Source organism: Monodelphis domestica, chromosome 4 (assembly GCF_027887165.1).
Source record: "Monodelphis domestica isolate mMonDom1 chromosome 4, mMonDom1.pri, whole genome shotgun sequence".
NCBI lineage: Eukaryota > Metazoa > Chordata > Mammalia > Didelphimorphia > Didelphidae > Monodelphis > Monodelphis domestica.
The window spans coordinates 442,054,000-442,070,144 of NC_077230.1; the positions used below are offsets into that span (position 1 = coordinate 442,054,000).

The 16,145-nt window shown below is 40.9% G+C and overlaps 1 protein-coding gene across 1 annotated transcript; it reads right to left on the minus strand.

Moving 5' to 3' along the window:
* Positions 1 to 11,300: 11,300 nt before the first annotated feature.
* Positions 11,301 to 12,629, minus strand: LOC100027794 (sideroflexin-1-like). The gene has a single exon (XM_016422399.2). The coding sequence runs from the start codon at positions 12,509 to 12,511 to the stop codon at positions 11,801 to 11,803; it is 711 nt and encodes a 236-aa protein (XP_016277885.2). The 5' UTR covers positions 12,512 to 12,629; the 3' UTR covers positions 11,301 to 11,800.
* Between the last annotated feature and the right edge of the window lie 3,516 nt (positions 12,630 to 16,145).

Genomic DNA, 16,145 nt, shown 5'->3' on the forward strand with positions numbered 1-16,145 from the left:
GACCAGAGCTGAATAGGAAATTTGGCTTTCAAATACAAGACTCAAGAGAACTACAAGAAAGATAATAAGAGAGAGAAAGCATATGAGATTCAATACAATTAAACTGTTTACTTTCCTATATGGGAAGATGGTACTTGTAACTCTTAAGGACTTTATCATTATCAGGATCGATAGAAGAAATATTCAGAGACAGAGGGCATGGGTATCAGTTGACTGTGATGGGATGATTGTGCCCTTCTGTCCAGCGGGGGCCACAAAAAGGGATTTTTCCTTTGTGGGTTGGGACTCGAGAGGAAGTGAGGAGTCTGAGAATATGAGTGAGAAATGAGAGACACGGACAAGTCAAAGTAATTGACAGGGCAGGCTTGATCCCTATGACATTCTCCTAGGTAGGAGAATGGGAGAAGTTTGCAGACACGTGGAAGTAAAGATTCCAAGATAGAAAGTATGTGGTCAAGAGAGGCCTTAGTAAAGAGACAGTCAGGAAGCTTTAAGATTGCTGGAACCAGAGAGGGAATCACGCCTTTACCCCAGGCTTTGTTGGGGATAGCCAGGATCAATGACCGCATACATTGCATAGATAATTCAGATTGAATGGCAAGGTGAAGGTGATGCCTTTTGGGCGTGTTGACTTCAACCCTGGCTTTTAGGAAGGAATTTGACTCCTCAAAAAATGTTAATGAGTTTGCCTTGAATAAAGGCAGCATGGCTAGGTCAAGAGTCTGCCCACAAATATCTTTCTTAGATGTGAATTGTGAACCTTAACATTTCTCAGATCCTACTTCATAAGGTTGGCTTAAGACCATTCCGCATTGGGACCATTTCCCATTGGGACCACTCCCCATTTGGGCAGTGAAGGTACTTGATCAGGAATGTGAGAACTCTACTTCACCATTCTTAAGCATGCCTTAGGGGAAGATAAAGTTGTAAACTCTTTGCTGAACAATGAAAAGCACTTAAACCCATACTTAGAGTAAGACAAAAAGTTCTCAAGCTATGCCTATTTTTGGATCTAATACAAAAGGGTGCTAAGTACCTATAAGGGTCAGGCAACTTGTGAATTTACAAGGAGCAAAGAGGTGAGAAACTTACTCAGAAGTTTTCTGGTGTGAACTTAATCAAAAATTTAAGCCTTCTTCAGTGTCAACTAAGAATGGTCTGTCCTTTGAAAAACATCTACTGTGATTGGTAGATGGAAGAACTTAGGGGAGGTGACAGAGGAGAAAATTTGCTTTAAAAGGAGAAGAAAAGCTGAGTCTCGAGATAGTTAGAAGAATCTCTCTCTGGAGAAGGATGGCTGAACTGCTATCTCTGAACACTAGAATCCTTGCTGGGACAGATCTTGTGGTGAGTGATTAAGGACTGACTGATCTCTCTCTTAAGACTCAGGTCTAGGCCATGTTGGCTAAAGCCCTTCATACTTATTCCTCTCTTATTCTCTCTCACTTTCATTAATTCCTCATTTGTATTGATTAAAATCTCTATAAAACCCAGTTGACTTGGGTATATTTCATAATTGGGAATTTTTCCCTGGTGACCACCTTATATTTGATTTAAAATAAGACACTGTCTTGAAACCATATTTTGTGTGGTCACAATTTAAGCAAAACACTCTTTTAACTGCCACAATTTATGTCTTCCACTATTTTAATTATTACAGAATATGCTTGGAATGCTACAATGATATACAAAAAAATAAAAGTAAGTGATAAGAAAGAGGGGTGCATTGTGAGAGGGAGAAAGGGGGGAGGTAAGATTGGGTATATCATTTCACATGAGAGGCATAAAAACTTTAACAATGTGTGGGGGAGGGAAGCTAGGTGGATTTGTGGATTGAGAGTCAAATCTATAGGCAGGAGGTCCTAGGTTAAAATCTGGCCTCACACACTTCCTAGCTGTATGATCCTGGGCAAGTCACTCAACCCCCTTTGCCGAGCCCTTACCACTCTTTTGCCTTGGAACCACTATACAGTATTGATTCTAGATGGAAGATAAGGGTTTAAAAATGAATGGGGAACATTGAGGTAGGGGTAAAAGGCACCAATTGAACCTTACTCTCATATGGATTAGCTCAAAAATGTATTAACACACACATTCATTGGGTTTAGAAATCTAACTAAATCACCATATAAGGAAACATGAGAGGTAGGGTATAAGGGAAGGGGAGGCTGGCAGAAGGGAAGATAAACTGGAGGAGGCAGTGGTGAGAAACAAAACACTTTTGAGGAGGGACAAGGTGAAAGGAGAAAGACAAGAATAAATGGAAACAGAATGGCAGGAAATACTGCAACCATAAATATGAAAAATTTGCAGCAAGTTTCTTCAGTGAAAGGCTCATTTCTTAAATGTAGAGATCAGTGATTCATGCTGATAGGAAAACAAGTCATTCCCCAATTGATAAATGATCAAAGGATATGTAAATACCAAAACTGTAATGATAATTTTTAGTGTTTTGACTTAAAATCTAAAATAAATGGTTGCCTTGGGAAATTCCCAAATATGAAAATACCCAAGTCAGCTGGGATTTATGGAAATTTTAATTAATAAAGAAAGAAGGAATTAAGGGAAGGGGAGAGAGAGAGAATTAATTTCAACTGCTCTGGCTCAGGCTGAGCCAAGAAGTAGAAAAAGGCCTAGGCCTAAATGGCCTAGGCCTGAGCCTAAGGGAGAGCGAGTCAGTCTTATTTACTCACCACAAAACCATCTCCAAGCAAGCTCCAGTCCTCCCCTGAATCTCCTGAACTCCAAACTCAGAATCTTCCTCCACCCCGAATTGAATTACTCTCCAAACTAAATTCAATTTCCTTTTTAACCCTTCTCCTTTTAAAGCAATTTTCTCTTATGTCACCTCCCCTAAATTTTCACGTCTACCAATCACAGTAGATGCTTTTTTTTCCAACCTCCCATTCTTAGTTTTCACCTTCTTTGGGTTTCACCTTTTCTGGTTAGATTAAATCTTCTGAGTACTTCATACCTCTTTGTTAAACTTGCCTTTTGTAAGTTACTTGACCTTTTTGTGTACTAATTTAAACTTTACAGGTACTTAACACCTTTTTTTGTATTAGATCTAAAAATAGACCTAGCTTAAGGTTCTAGCTTTACTATAAGGTATGAGTTGGGGACTTTCATTGTTCAATCAGGAGTTTACAACTTTATCTTTCCCTAAGGCACTGAATTGAAGAGAAAAAATTATTCTCCAAGTGTATTAAAACACCTCAGGAGTCATAGAAACGTGTCGGCCACATAATGACCTCCATCAATGATCTGAGAGTATGTGTGTGAAAGTAGAAAAGATGGTGGAGGCAATCTGCCTGGGTCTCCTTCTATATGCCTTTGGTCATCATGGTTCTGTTGTTGTTCAGTTTCTGTCCAGGTCTGTCTTCATGACTCCAAATTGAGGTTTTCTTGGCAGAGATCCTGCTTTGTTATTTCCTTTTCTAGCTCACTGTAGAGATGAGGAATTGAGGCAGATCAGATCAAGTGACTTTCCCAGGATCACAAAGCTTGTGATCTGAGACCAGATTTGAACTCATAAGGATGAGTCTTCCTGACTCCAAAAACAATAGTCCATTCAGTGCACCACCTAACTGGCTTCATGTTTTTCAAGGGGCCAGATATGAAACCACCTGGAGCTGAGTTAAAATTTCCCATCCAATCTGTGAGAAGCATCATGCAGGGACCTACAATTGCTAGTGCTGAGGGAGGCCAACATGACCAGCCTTGAAAATATAGGAAAACCTTAACAAGCTGGCTGGCCTTGGGAATTAGGAAGACCCCAATAAACATGCAGCTGCAGTAGGTACCAGATAAAGGCCAGGAAGACCCCAATACACATGCCAAACCCCAGCTGCAGTAGGTACCAGATAAAGGCCAGGAAGACCCCAATAACATAAGATTGTCAAGGTCCCAAGAATAGTATGTAACCGATAAGGGCTGAGGGGAGCCAAACATGCCAGCAACATTCCAAGAATCGTATGTAGCAGATAAGGGGCTGGAAGAGGGGGCCATACATGCTGGAGAGTACTTAAGGCTCAGCCTCTCAGAAGCAACTTGGAACTCTTATGGCAGAGGTTCCCACTGATGCGTGTATCGGTTCAATAAATGGCCTTTCTCTGCCTGTTTGCATTGTCCGTGGTCTTCCTTGGTGATGGGTGAATTCCTGGACCTTCATATTTGGGGGCTCGCCCACTCTCCCCACCTTGGAACCCCTGGGCAGGAGGGCCTAAGGCACTGCCTTGGACAAGACCTTCAGGTGAGCTGAGTGTGGTGTGGCTGTGTGTGTGAATGGTGACCAAATGTGTATGTGGGAGAAGAGGACCCTCAATGAGCATAAGGCTTAGTGAATGATATGTGCTGTGGGTTGTACAGGACATTCTATGCCAAGCTCTGAGGCCCATCCCTTTCTGGGGTGAGGGGTTCACCCCACAGAATTGGTCCGACCCTCCCACCTGTTTCTGAGTGGGGACTCTGTCCATGGCCACGGTTTTTCATCTCTCACGAGAGGGCCAGTCGGCTCCCCAGAGGAAGTGTTTGTGATCAGGGGTGGGGAAGGAATATGGTCCAGGGCACATCCCACACTCAGAACTTTCAGGGTGTTTGAGGCCCATGAGTATGGAGTTCAAGTCTCCATCTGGCTGTCAGGGCCCTGAGCATGAGATTTCGTGTCTCTGTCAGGTACCCTGGCACTTTTGGGAATTCCAGTTCCCTGTGGACAGAGTTCAGGTTTCTGTCAGGATAGGGGTTTTTCAGTCCCCTTTTTGGGAAGATATTGCACCCCTGGGAGAGATTGGGGGATGTCCCACGATCTCTAGGTGATTTTTAGACACACTGAGGTTTTTTTTTTTGCCACACGGAGGGATTGGGTGGCCAGCTGCTGGCTGCTTGCCCCTGACAGGTAGCTGGAGGCAGCCGAAGGGAGCTGGCCACTGATGAGTAATTGCTGGTATTTGGTTTCTCTCTTTACTGCAGCTGGCCTGACACAGCCAAAGGAAGCCGAAGGTCAGGTTTCTTTCCTGATTAAAACCTAGCTGCTTTGGGTGGTTGTTAACTCTTTCCTTACAACTTCTTGGTCTCAATAATAGAAAATCAGTCTGTTTGTCAAACAGTTTGCTTAAGGTTTTATGGTCCTTACAAGTACATGTCAAGAAATGAGATCTCAAGATAAGCTCCTAGGATCGGGGTAGTTTACGTGTCCGTGTCTCTGTTGTTTGTCTTCTAGCTTATGCTGTTTGTCTTGTGTGTCTTTCTGTATTTGGATGCAGGTATGTGGATGTGTGGGAGAGGGTGTCCTATAGGGTTCTTTGAGTCTTTGTTGTGGCTGGATTAATGGGGAAAAGGGGGGGGGGGAGTTTGAGATAAAGGGTCACAAAGGAGAATAGATTTTGCACTCCTACTCCCTCTGCCTGCATTCCAACCAGGCTGGCTATGATGAAGTAACACTTTGCCTGCTCCTGCAGCAGGCTTCAGGGTGGGAGAGAGAGTGAAACTACCCGTTCAATGATTTTTCCCTCCTTCTCCCTTTGGATGGGCCCCCAAAGGAGAGGAAGAGAGAAAAATTCAGAGCAGAAAAAGGGAGATTCCTACTCCATAATTAGAGGCTACTTTTCACGTAAGATTAATGGTTTGATGTATGCAATTTGGGAGGATTGTTAATGATTTTGATATGATCTAAATATAATTTCATGTAACTATTTGTCAGTTAAATGTAAAATGTTAACCAGATTTTATTGAGCACAACAAAACTCACGGTTAGAAGTTTGTTTTGTTAGATCTTGAAATGCATAATTGTTTCAGTGAACTTGAGAATTGTCTAAATGTGGCTGATAGCCAGAGTGACACAGAGAGGGAAGTTTTATTCTATAAGGACAAAAATTGCTCTGGCTACTTTATAGATGTAAAAGTCATCCAGAAAAAGTTGCTATGTTGTTGAGAAGAACTTATTCTAGAAATTAAATTTGGGATTTTTTCAAATCAGATTTATTTTAATGTATGTGCTGTCAGAAATAGCAGCAAGAAATTATATTACACACATAAGAAGTTTTTTTTCTTTTTTTAAGTGGTTAATCTGTGCATGGGATTAATGAGATAAGTGCTAAGAATTGATGTTTTACAAAAGAGGAAATTTTTACATGATGTTGTTTTTAATCAAGGTTATATGAATTGTTTTTAAATGTGAAAAATGCAAAATGCATAGCAAGGAATTTGTAATCTAGAAATGAACATGTGTGTATTCAGATGCCAAATGCTGGAAATGAGTAATGCTGAGTGAATGCTAAATATGTATGCATTATATTATGAAGAGGATTAAGTTTTCTACCTGAATAGGTTAAGGGTATGTGAAATACAAACTGTATGTCCTTAACAAGACAAATTTAACCAGCCCTGAAATCGAGAGGGCTTGTCATGAGGATTAAATACAGTCTAGCTTCAGATATACCAGAGAGGTCAGGCTGGAATGCCAGGTAACATGTAGCTAACTAGGGAAGAGTGATTAAGTACATGTGAAAGGAAACAACTTCATATCTTATAACCTAGCTAGAGAAGTTAATAATTGGATTTTGGGGTGTCTGGATTCATTTTATGAAGAGCTCCATTTCAATGAGAGTAATGAGAGATACTAGTTGATATTATGATACAACAAATTATAAATTGGGATTTAATCAAGTATGTAGCAATATTTTGAGCTAAAAGAAAACTAAAAAGGAGGATCTAAATGCTTTGTACTTCAGTTTGGTTACACACTGAAAGATTGCTGAAGAACTTAATCAAAGTTACTTGGAAGTTGTGGAGTTCAAACTAAAATTCACTAAGAGTAAATTATTATGAAAGAGGTTTGATAAATTCAAAATTTTAAATTGCAGTAAGCAAATCACTGGTTAAAGACGGATGGGCCAGGGTTGCTAAGTAATAAAACCTAAGTCAAGGCCAGAAGCCTTGGGATAAAAATGCTCAGAAGCTATTAACCCCTTCCTTGCACCCAGGAAGGAGAAAGAAGTGCTTATAAAATTATGAACTGACATGGGGGCTTCAAAGAGTCAACAACCGCTGTGTGATAGAACTTAAAGATGAGTATATTTTAATTGTAGGAACGGAGGGTTTAAGGTGCTCAAACAAGCAAATATTGCCAGCCCTGTCTGACCAAAAACAGCTTGTTTGCAGCTGTGGAATCTCATTACAAACATTCCAGGTTCAGAATGATAAAATGGGTTGAGTAATATGTAATTGATAAAGTGACCTCATACGAGTTCTGGGATTGTTGGTTGATATTTTCATTACATTTTGATCTGTAGAAATATACTTGTGGCAATACCCAAAGAATAGGTAGGGGGTTAAAAATGGCACACATGTGAAAATGCTTGCTCAGAAATTTATGATTGTTATGTGAGTGGCTGCTAAAATGTGTTAAAGTATTGTTTGGATGTAAACAAAACCTTATTGTAAACCTGACTCTACCATATAGTTTGTTACCTCAGTCTACCAATTTGTGCTATGAACTGAAATTTATAATGGTTGAGCTCTATGCTAAAGACTGTTCAATGATGTCATCCTTTAAATCAGAATTCTTTGGGGTTACCGATTAGCAATTGAAGTGATACCAGGGGCTGGTTGTTTGACTTATGATGGTAAAAGCATGTTAGAGAAGGTGGGGAGGTATGTTGGGTTTGAATTTGGAAGAAGGGGACTTTGATCTAAAGTCCATAAAGCTTCAGTATGTGGGTTTGTAAAGGAAGGATGGACGGTGTGCTCTGCTTTTAAGCAGAGGGTTTTGAAGGAACAGAAAGAGAGAGAGAAGGTGAAAGGGAACAGATGGACGTTCTGCTCTCACAATTGGCTCTTTAACTTAGGGAGAATATATAAAGTAATATATGTGAGAAAACCACACAGGATTCTTTCATTTCTCTGGACAGTTACCCTGACATGATTCCTGCATGACCTTGTCTTGGTCTGTCAGATGGCCCAGGTCCAGGAGATGCTACAGCCCTGGTTTACAGGGAACCACTTAATTCAGCACTCATGTGACTACACCTGATGTGTAAATACATGGAAATCATTGAGTGATCAGCCTTGTAGGGATATTAAAGGCTTGTTTGGGGGTGTGGAGATTTGTTCCTGGATTGCTGATAAGCAAAATTTCTCTCAACTGAAATGGGGGAAAACTTGTCTTTTAAGGAAAAAGAAGGCTTCTGGGACCCAGTGGCAAGGGCTCAAAGGAGAGAAAAAGTCCTAGGATGGCTATAGAGAAGGCAGCCCAAGGCTCACTTTGGACTGAATTTTCCTGACCATCCTCGAGTGGAACAACAATGGCAGTGACAGCCTTGCTTGGGGTGTCTTTTGTGACTTGGAGATATTTCCCTTTCAGGACCTTCTTCCTTCGTGGCAATTCCCATGATCAGCACATGATGCAAATTGTGATATTAAAGTTTCCATTTCCTCAAACAACCCCAATAATTGGGAATTCTCAAATTGTTCGGAGTGTATTCCTAGATGGCTTGTATTTGTAGCCTTAATTTACCACAGTTGAGGTTTGGTTCTTGAGCTTAGGAATAGCTCACAGCCTTCTTGGTTTCCCCAGCCTCTGGGTAAGGAAATACATCTGTAAGATACTGTTACTCCAGTGTTTATAGACGTCATAGTTAATGTGTATTTTGCAATGGGATGTTCTTTAACAGAAACGTCACCTACCAGCTCTGCAAACAACTCAGGAAGGGATCTGTTCCTGTCAGAAGATGCTTTCTGAGGATGAAGTCTGTTGGTTAAGATACCCAAATGCAAATGTGTGATGTTCATTGCTATTGGATTAATGTCCTGTTCCGATCTGCTATTTGCCCCAGTACCCTTCTCTCTTAGGGGATGACGTCCCCTTGTGACCGGTCTGCCAATCGAGGGAAGGAGTGGCAGGACACTCTTCAGATCTCCAGGCAGTTCTCCACCGACCTGGGACCCTGGAATCCACTGAGGACGCGCCCCTAAAGACACTGTCTGCAGCCTTCCCTCCCCCTCGTATTCCCCTCCCTCTCTCTCCTACACATAGGCAGGGACAGCTCTACACCATGCTCAGCACTGAAGAAACTACAGAAGATCGGGACCTCCGCCCTTTTCCCTTAGACATTTGGAGAGGGGAGGGGATGGCAGGGGGCGCTGAACCAGGGGGGGCCTGAGACTCTGGCCCTCCGGGAGGCTGTGTGGTTCCCCTATGGATGGCTGGGCTGGCCAGATGGCACGACTCACCAGGAGCAGTGGGAAGTCAGCTAGCAAAGGGAATACAGGACCCACTCGCTTCCATTACTTCACTTTCTCCCCCGCCTCTTGGTGTCCCCCTCCCTTGTCACAGAGTATCCCTCAACTGGGAAATACCTTATCCCAGCCGCAGGAGCGCCCTGGCTGTGCCCCCCTTCTGGCCTACAGCCCTGTGTCTCCCCCAGCTCCCTCACTGCCCGCTGCACCCCTCACAATAGTACCCCGAGTGACCTACTATGCCAAGCAGGACCTCCTCTTCCTTAAGGAGGGGGCCTCTGTGCAGCCTTGGGCGGGGAGTGCTGCTTCTGTGTTAACCACTCAGGGATTTTTTTTTTCATTTCAATCTGAGTTTATTGACTATTTCGTCCAGTTGAATTTAAATAGTACATTGACTCCATCAACACTGGCAAGACATTGTGCTAATACTGAAATTAATAATATCAGTCACTGCCATCACTTAAAATTATATTCCTCTTATAGAGCATTAATAGAAATAGTAATAGCTATTCATCTTTACCAGCTTTAGGATCTTATTGCACTTTATTTAAATTTTTTAAAAAAACATTTTTTCTATAAGACCAGCATATATTGCCTGAGCTGTGATCATTTGTTCTTCTTATTAACACCATGAAACTGTACAGATAAAGATCTGTAGAAAAGCATTAATAGTCTGAAGCTTCAATAAAACAAACTTAAAAAAATATATCCATGATATCTATCATCTTTATGTCTGTGCTTTGGTTACATTTCTTAGTGTATACATTTTAATTTATCTGTCTTGAAATGAGTGTATGTCCCTTACTAGTGAAAGAAATACACTTAATAGGAACTATTTATTACATTGCTGAAATGATGTTACAAATGAATTGCCAGGGAGGATTTCAAGATCAATTTAGGCAAATGGAATATGTGGAAATTGGTTCATTTAAACAGAAGTATATTGTCATGTATATATTATGTGTGGCTTCTTTGCATCCTTATGCATGTAACTAATCAAAGGTCTACCAAGCAAAGTACAAAGATCTGTTTGGAATGTCAGGTTTTTCTACAGATATGTTCATTGCAATAAAATACATCCAATGTCAAAAATATACTGGGGAAGCCATTTTTCTCTATCTAGACAGTTTTAAGACCAAAATGTGAGGTTAAAAGAATGATGGAAGAGATAATAAGAAAGGCTCATTCAAGGAGACTAAAGCTTCAGATCTGTTAATCCTTTCAGATGAAAAACACAGAAACAAGTCAATAAATCTTGATTGTGAGAAAATTTTCTCTGATCACACAGTAAAAATATCTCACTATTCTACTGTTTTCTAAATGTCCACCCATTAGCTATCTTTAGTCTCTGCATAACAAGAATCTACTTTCAGTGATACACCCAATCATCTTTTATATTACTTTAAACACCTATAACCTTGAAGTTTAATGTCTAATCTTATATCAAATATATTCTACAGCCAATTGTTACAGATGATATAAACAGTGATATGCATATTGACTATTCAAACAGAAGATGGAATGCAATAGAAAACATTCAAGTACAGTTTGTAAAGTTACTGACAGATTAATAAAATACAGTAAGTTTCCTTGGTCTTTCTCAAAGCCAAGAAGAGCTTGAAATAAAAGCCAACACAAAGAACTAGACACATAAGCAAATGTTTGCTGAAATACTAATTTCAGAAAATCAGATGATATTGATTAAATATAATTTTAATTCACTTTTAAAAATACAGCATTATAAACTGCAATAGTTTGATAGCTTTGAGTGATTTTGTATAATATTATTTTTTAAGTAATTAATAATGTGTAATACAATTCCAAATAATATCAATTATTTCAGAGGGAGGTAGATTCCTCTCTAGGAATTTAAAAACAAAGAGAAAGTGATATACCAAAAAGAAATTCATTATCCATGATCATTATATGGAAAAAATTACCAAGAAAGGGCTTATAACTTTGGCCTTTATTTTATTAAAGAGAGTTGATCTTTGCAAAGTTACTTTGCAAAGTATCTTTTGATTTGAGATTTGAGCTTATGGAAAAGAAGCAGAAATCTGGATCTGTGTTGCACATAACAGAGGTGGTGTCAGAGTATGTGTCAAGAGTGATTTCAGTGCTCTTAATCTTCGGCCTTCTCTGAATCCCTTCTATACATGGAGATCCTTTTGACTTTATATATAGAGGGGGAGGCAAGCTGGATCTATTTTTTTCAATCACCTTCCATTGCTTGATATTTAATGTAAACATTTTTAATCAATTGATCAACAAATATGTCTTAAGTGCCTACTATGTGCCCAGTTTTGTGCTGGATGTGGGCTGTTAAAAATTTCTTCCAAAACAATAACCCTGAAAGTAGCAGGATGTATTTTCTCACAATGATAACACGGTTCTGTGAATTGAGCCATAATTCTAAGTAACGGATTTAGCCAATAAGGTAAATTTGGACACTATGGAGTAATTAACTAACTATAAGAACTTAAATCAAAGAGTTCTTTTTCCAACACTGGAACAATGTATTGGGGTTTGCATGATAATTCTTGAAGTGTTCAAGTCTTCTTCCAATTTATAATCCCTTATTAAAGTACACTCGTTCTAATTCAGGGCTGGTCGCTTTCATCTTGGCTTTCAATTCTGGCTCCAAGCGTGTCACAGACATGGAACTTTTCTGGGGAAACAATGCACAGCACAGAGGCGTAGCAAACACCAAACAGAAACCAACTAATCCAACTTGAATAGGGGCACTCCTCCAGGGGAATCTCTTTAACAATGCTTTCTTCTCCAAAGTGTTCATTATAAATGGAGGAATGGCCATGCCAGGTGCTGCCATGAGAATCCTTGAGACAACCACTTGTGCTACTGCTTGTTGGGCAGCATTGACTGATTCACCTAATCGGTTTCCATTTTCATCTGTAACAGGAATACCAACTTGGCGTTCCCTTTGTCTCATTAATGGAATATTAATGCAATTAGCAGCAGCTACAGCAGCAAAAGGAACCAAACGTCCTATAAAGGGTGAAACATGCTTGGTTAGTGCATGAAGTCCCAGTGCAGTTACTACAGCACCTGTGGTTGCAGATACATAAGCAGTTCCCAATTGACTAACAGTAATAGGGGCATCACCACTCCTGTTTGTATAATTCACAGCAGCATTGAAGGACTGGTTAATCCACTGCCAGAAGAGTACTGCGGGAGTAGTTCTATAAAGAGTCATCATCCAGCCTGTGATTGTCATATTCATAGGAACCTGAGCTGACATTCTTCCTATCCAAATCATCTTCTCACCAGTGTCAGGATGAAAAGCTGAATCATAGACATATTTGGTCTCCACAATTCCTTTTCTGTTAGCCCAGGGGATACAATTCCTTTTCTGTAATCATGCACTATTTGCCTTGCATTTTCTAATTGTTCATTAGTTAATAAAATATTTCGTGGGTCAGTTACAGTAAAAAAATGACTGGCTCTTCCAGTAAAAGTGCTTTGATCCCATCGTGGTTCCTTGATATTCATGTTTAGTGGTATTTCGGCTGACATTGTTAGCCCAAAGTATGAAGCTAGGGAGTTCACAAAATTCTTGAATACACCGTAGTGCTTTATGCTGTCTTCTCATGTTCGCTAGCTCCAGCGGGCCCGCAGGCTCTTCTTGGGATTCTGCAGCTTCCACTCAGGGATTTTTAAGGACTCCCTGAGCAAGCTACGAGAAGGTCTAGAAGCTCTGACGGAAGGAGAGGGAAACTGCCGGCCCCTGGTATGCCGACCCTTTCTCCCTAGTCACGTCCCTCATAGGACCCCCCATAATCTTAACCCTACTCTTGACATTTGGCCCCTGCATTTCTAACCGCCTTGTTTGGCTCATGAAAGACCGGCTGGGTGCCATCCAGGGTTTGGCTCTTCGACAACAATACCGACCCCTAGCCACTACCGAGAGCCACTAGCTGCCCCAGTGGGTAGGCCTTCCCTCTTCCCCCTAAAGGAAAAAGAAGTTGGGAATGAGGGAGGTCAAAATGACCAGCCTTGAAATATAGGAAAACTTTAACAAGCTGGCTGGCCTTGGAAATTAGGAAGACCCCAATAAACATGCAGCTGCAGTAGGTACCAGATAAAGGCCAGGAAGACCCCAATAACATAAGATTGTCAAGGTCCCAAGAATAGTATGTAACCAATAAGGGCTGAGGGGAGCCAAACATGCCAGCAACATTCCAAGAATTGTATGTAGCAGATGAGGGGCTGGAAGAGGGGGCCATACATGCTGGAGAGTACTTAAGGCCCAGCCTCTCAGAAGCAACTGGGAACTCTGATGGCAGAGGTTCCCACTGATGCACGTATCAGTTCAATAAATGGCCTTTCGCTGCCTGTTTGCATTGTCCATGGTCTTCCTTGGTGGTGGGTGAATTCCCAGACCTTAATACACCATCAGCTACCCACCGAGACGCCTGTCTCACAACTCTCAGCTGCCCTTTCAGAGCAAGCGCCCCTTAAGACTACATTACACGGGAGAGCTGGGTAGCACAGTGGATGGAGAGTCAGGCCTAGAGGCAGGAGGTCCTAGGTTCAAATCTAGCCTCAGACACTTTCTAACTGTATAATGCTGGGGATGAGGGGTAAGTGGCTTGCCCACTTAAGTGCTCTTTTGTCTTGGAACCAATACATAGTACTGATTTTCAAGCAGAAGGTGAGGGTTTAAATAATAGCATTAGTTAAGCCTCTGCAATAGGTCAGGAACTGTGCTTAGCCTGGGGATACAAGGAAAGGCACACACAGTTCCTGCTTATTAAGGAGTCCACAGTCTAAAGGGGGAGATAACATTCAAGCCACGGTGGACAAGAACAAGAAATCAACAGAACGTAGGACCGAGAACGAAGGGAAGGCAGGGGAGAGTTTCATACAAGATGGAACTTTAGCTGCGACCTGCAGGAAGCCAAGGAAGGGAGGAGAAGAGAGGAGGAAGGAAACACGTAGTTACTGAGTGCCTTAATGTGCCAGGCTCTGTGCGGAGCGTTTGACAAATGTTTCCTCATTTGATGCTCATAACAACCTTGGGAGAGAGCTGCTATTATTACCTCCATTTTATGGTGTAGGAATTAGAGACAAACAGATTAATGGAGAAGAGAAGAGAGAAGGGGAGAGGGGAAGGGAGGAGAGGAAGAGGGGGGAAGAGAGGAGAGGAAGAGGGGAAGGGAGGAGAGGAAGAGAGGGGAAGAGAGGAGAGGAAGAGAGGGGAAGGGAGGAGAGGAAGAGAGTGGAAGGGAGGAGAGGAAGAGAGGGGAAGGGAGGAGAGGAAGAGAGGGGAAGGGAGGAGAATTATCTAAGTGGATGCTCCTCAGGTGAGCAATGGCTAAACAGATAGTGGCATAGTAGTTAATGTAATGGAATATTATTATACTGTGAGAAATGATGAAAGAGGATTTATGAAAATTCTGGGTAGGAGAACTGACCCAGAGTGAATGGGGTAGAACCAAGAGAATAATATACAAGGAAAATAATATTGTAAAGAAAAATAACTATGAAAGACTAATGAATTCTGATCATGACTCCAGGAGTTAGGACAAAACCTTCTAGTAGAGAAAAAATGGACACAGGATTCAGAAAGTCACATGTTTTCTTTTAAACCCTCACCTTCCATCTTGGAATCAATACTGTGTATTGGCTACAAGGCAGAAGAGTGGGTAAGGGATAGGCAATGGGGGTCAAGTGACTTGCCCAGGGTCACACAGCTGGGAAGTGTCTGAGGCCATATTTTAACCCAGGACCTCCCATGTCTAGACCTGGCTCTCAATCCACTGAGCTACCCAGCTGCCCCTCACATATTTTTTGTATATAGTCACTTTGTGGGTTAGTTTTGCTTAACACGACTTATAAGAAAGTTGTTTTTTCTTTCTTTCTCTAAGATTTTCTATTTGGGAGTGAAGATGGATTTTTATTTGGGAAGAAAGGTGGTTTCAGGAGGAGGGTTATATCATTACTGCAAGAGCAGTGCCAAAAGTGGCCCATTGTTTTAAAACATACAGAAAAGATGATAAAGATCAGAAGAATATATTGCCAAGTATGTCAGTTTTGAAGGTAATATGTTAAATTTGTTGTATATTTGGGGGAAAAAAACCAAATAATTTAGTGGAAATTCCCATTTTTGGTTCTGCTGTGAGTATTAAAATGCTCCTTTTTGTCATTTAAATTCAAGATCAAAAAGTAAAATTAAATTGTCAAAAATATACTCATACTTTTTAATCTAATATTCTATTTTATGATTTCATCAACTCAATTACGGTGATGAAACCATCCTCCTGCCCATTATATAAGTAGTACATATTCACCCAACTCACCTTAGAACACAAGGATTCAATTCTCAGAGTTGTTACATCATTAGGTAATCTGATTTCTAATTGGATGACAGTGTAGGGATTTTCTCTTTTGGGAGTGGCAGAATGAACAAGTGCAAATCCCTGAATTCAAGAAAAGAGGTGTCCTACTTCTCCCCAAGTATCTGTAAACAACCCAAGGAACATGCAAGCAATAATTGATTGAATAGTATGAGGCCAGTTTTCAGATAAAACATTTAGACTCTTTGGGATGTACGATGAGGAGAAAACTCTACATTAATCATTGAATCTGACAGTGTTTCTGGCCAGCATAATCTTGTTCCAGGTTCTCAGCCATGCCAGGCTAGGTTCAAAGAATGCAACAAGGCTTTCTTTCAATTCCCACAATTGTCTAAAATTTTGTCATAAGACAGAATTTGGAGTAGGACTATAACTGAATAAAAGAGGTTAAGTTGGTCACAGAATCAGGCCACAAGATGGAGTCAGTGTCCTTCACTCAATTCCCACAATTAAGCACTTGCTGTCCTAACTCTCTCAATTTCTCTGAGCACAAGGTCTGGGCCAGAGTATTTTGTAAAAGTAGATTTTAGACCT

Bases quoted from the DNA above. Each gene is read 5' to 3' on its own strand.
- LOC100027794 (XM_016422399.2), bottom strand. From the start codon at position 12,511: ATGATTTGGATAGGAAGAATGTCAGCTCAGGTTCCTATGAATATGACA.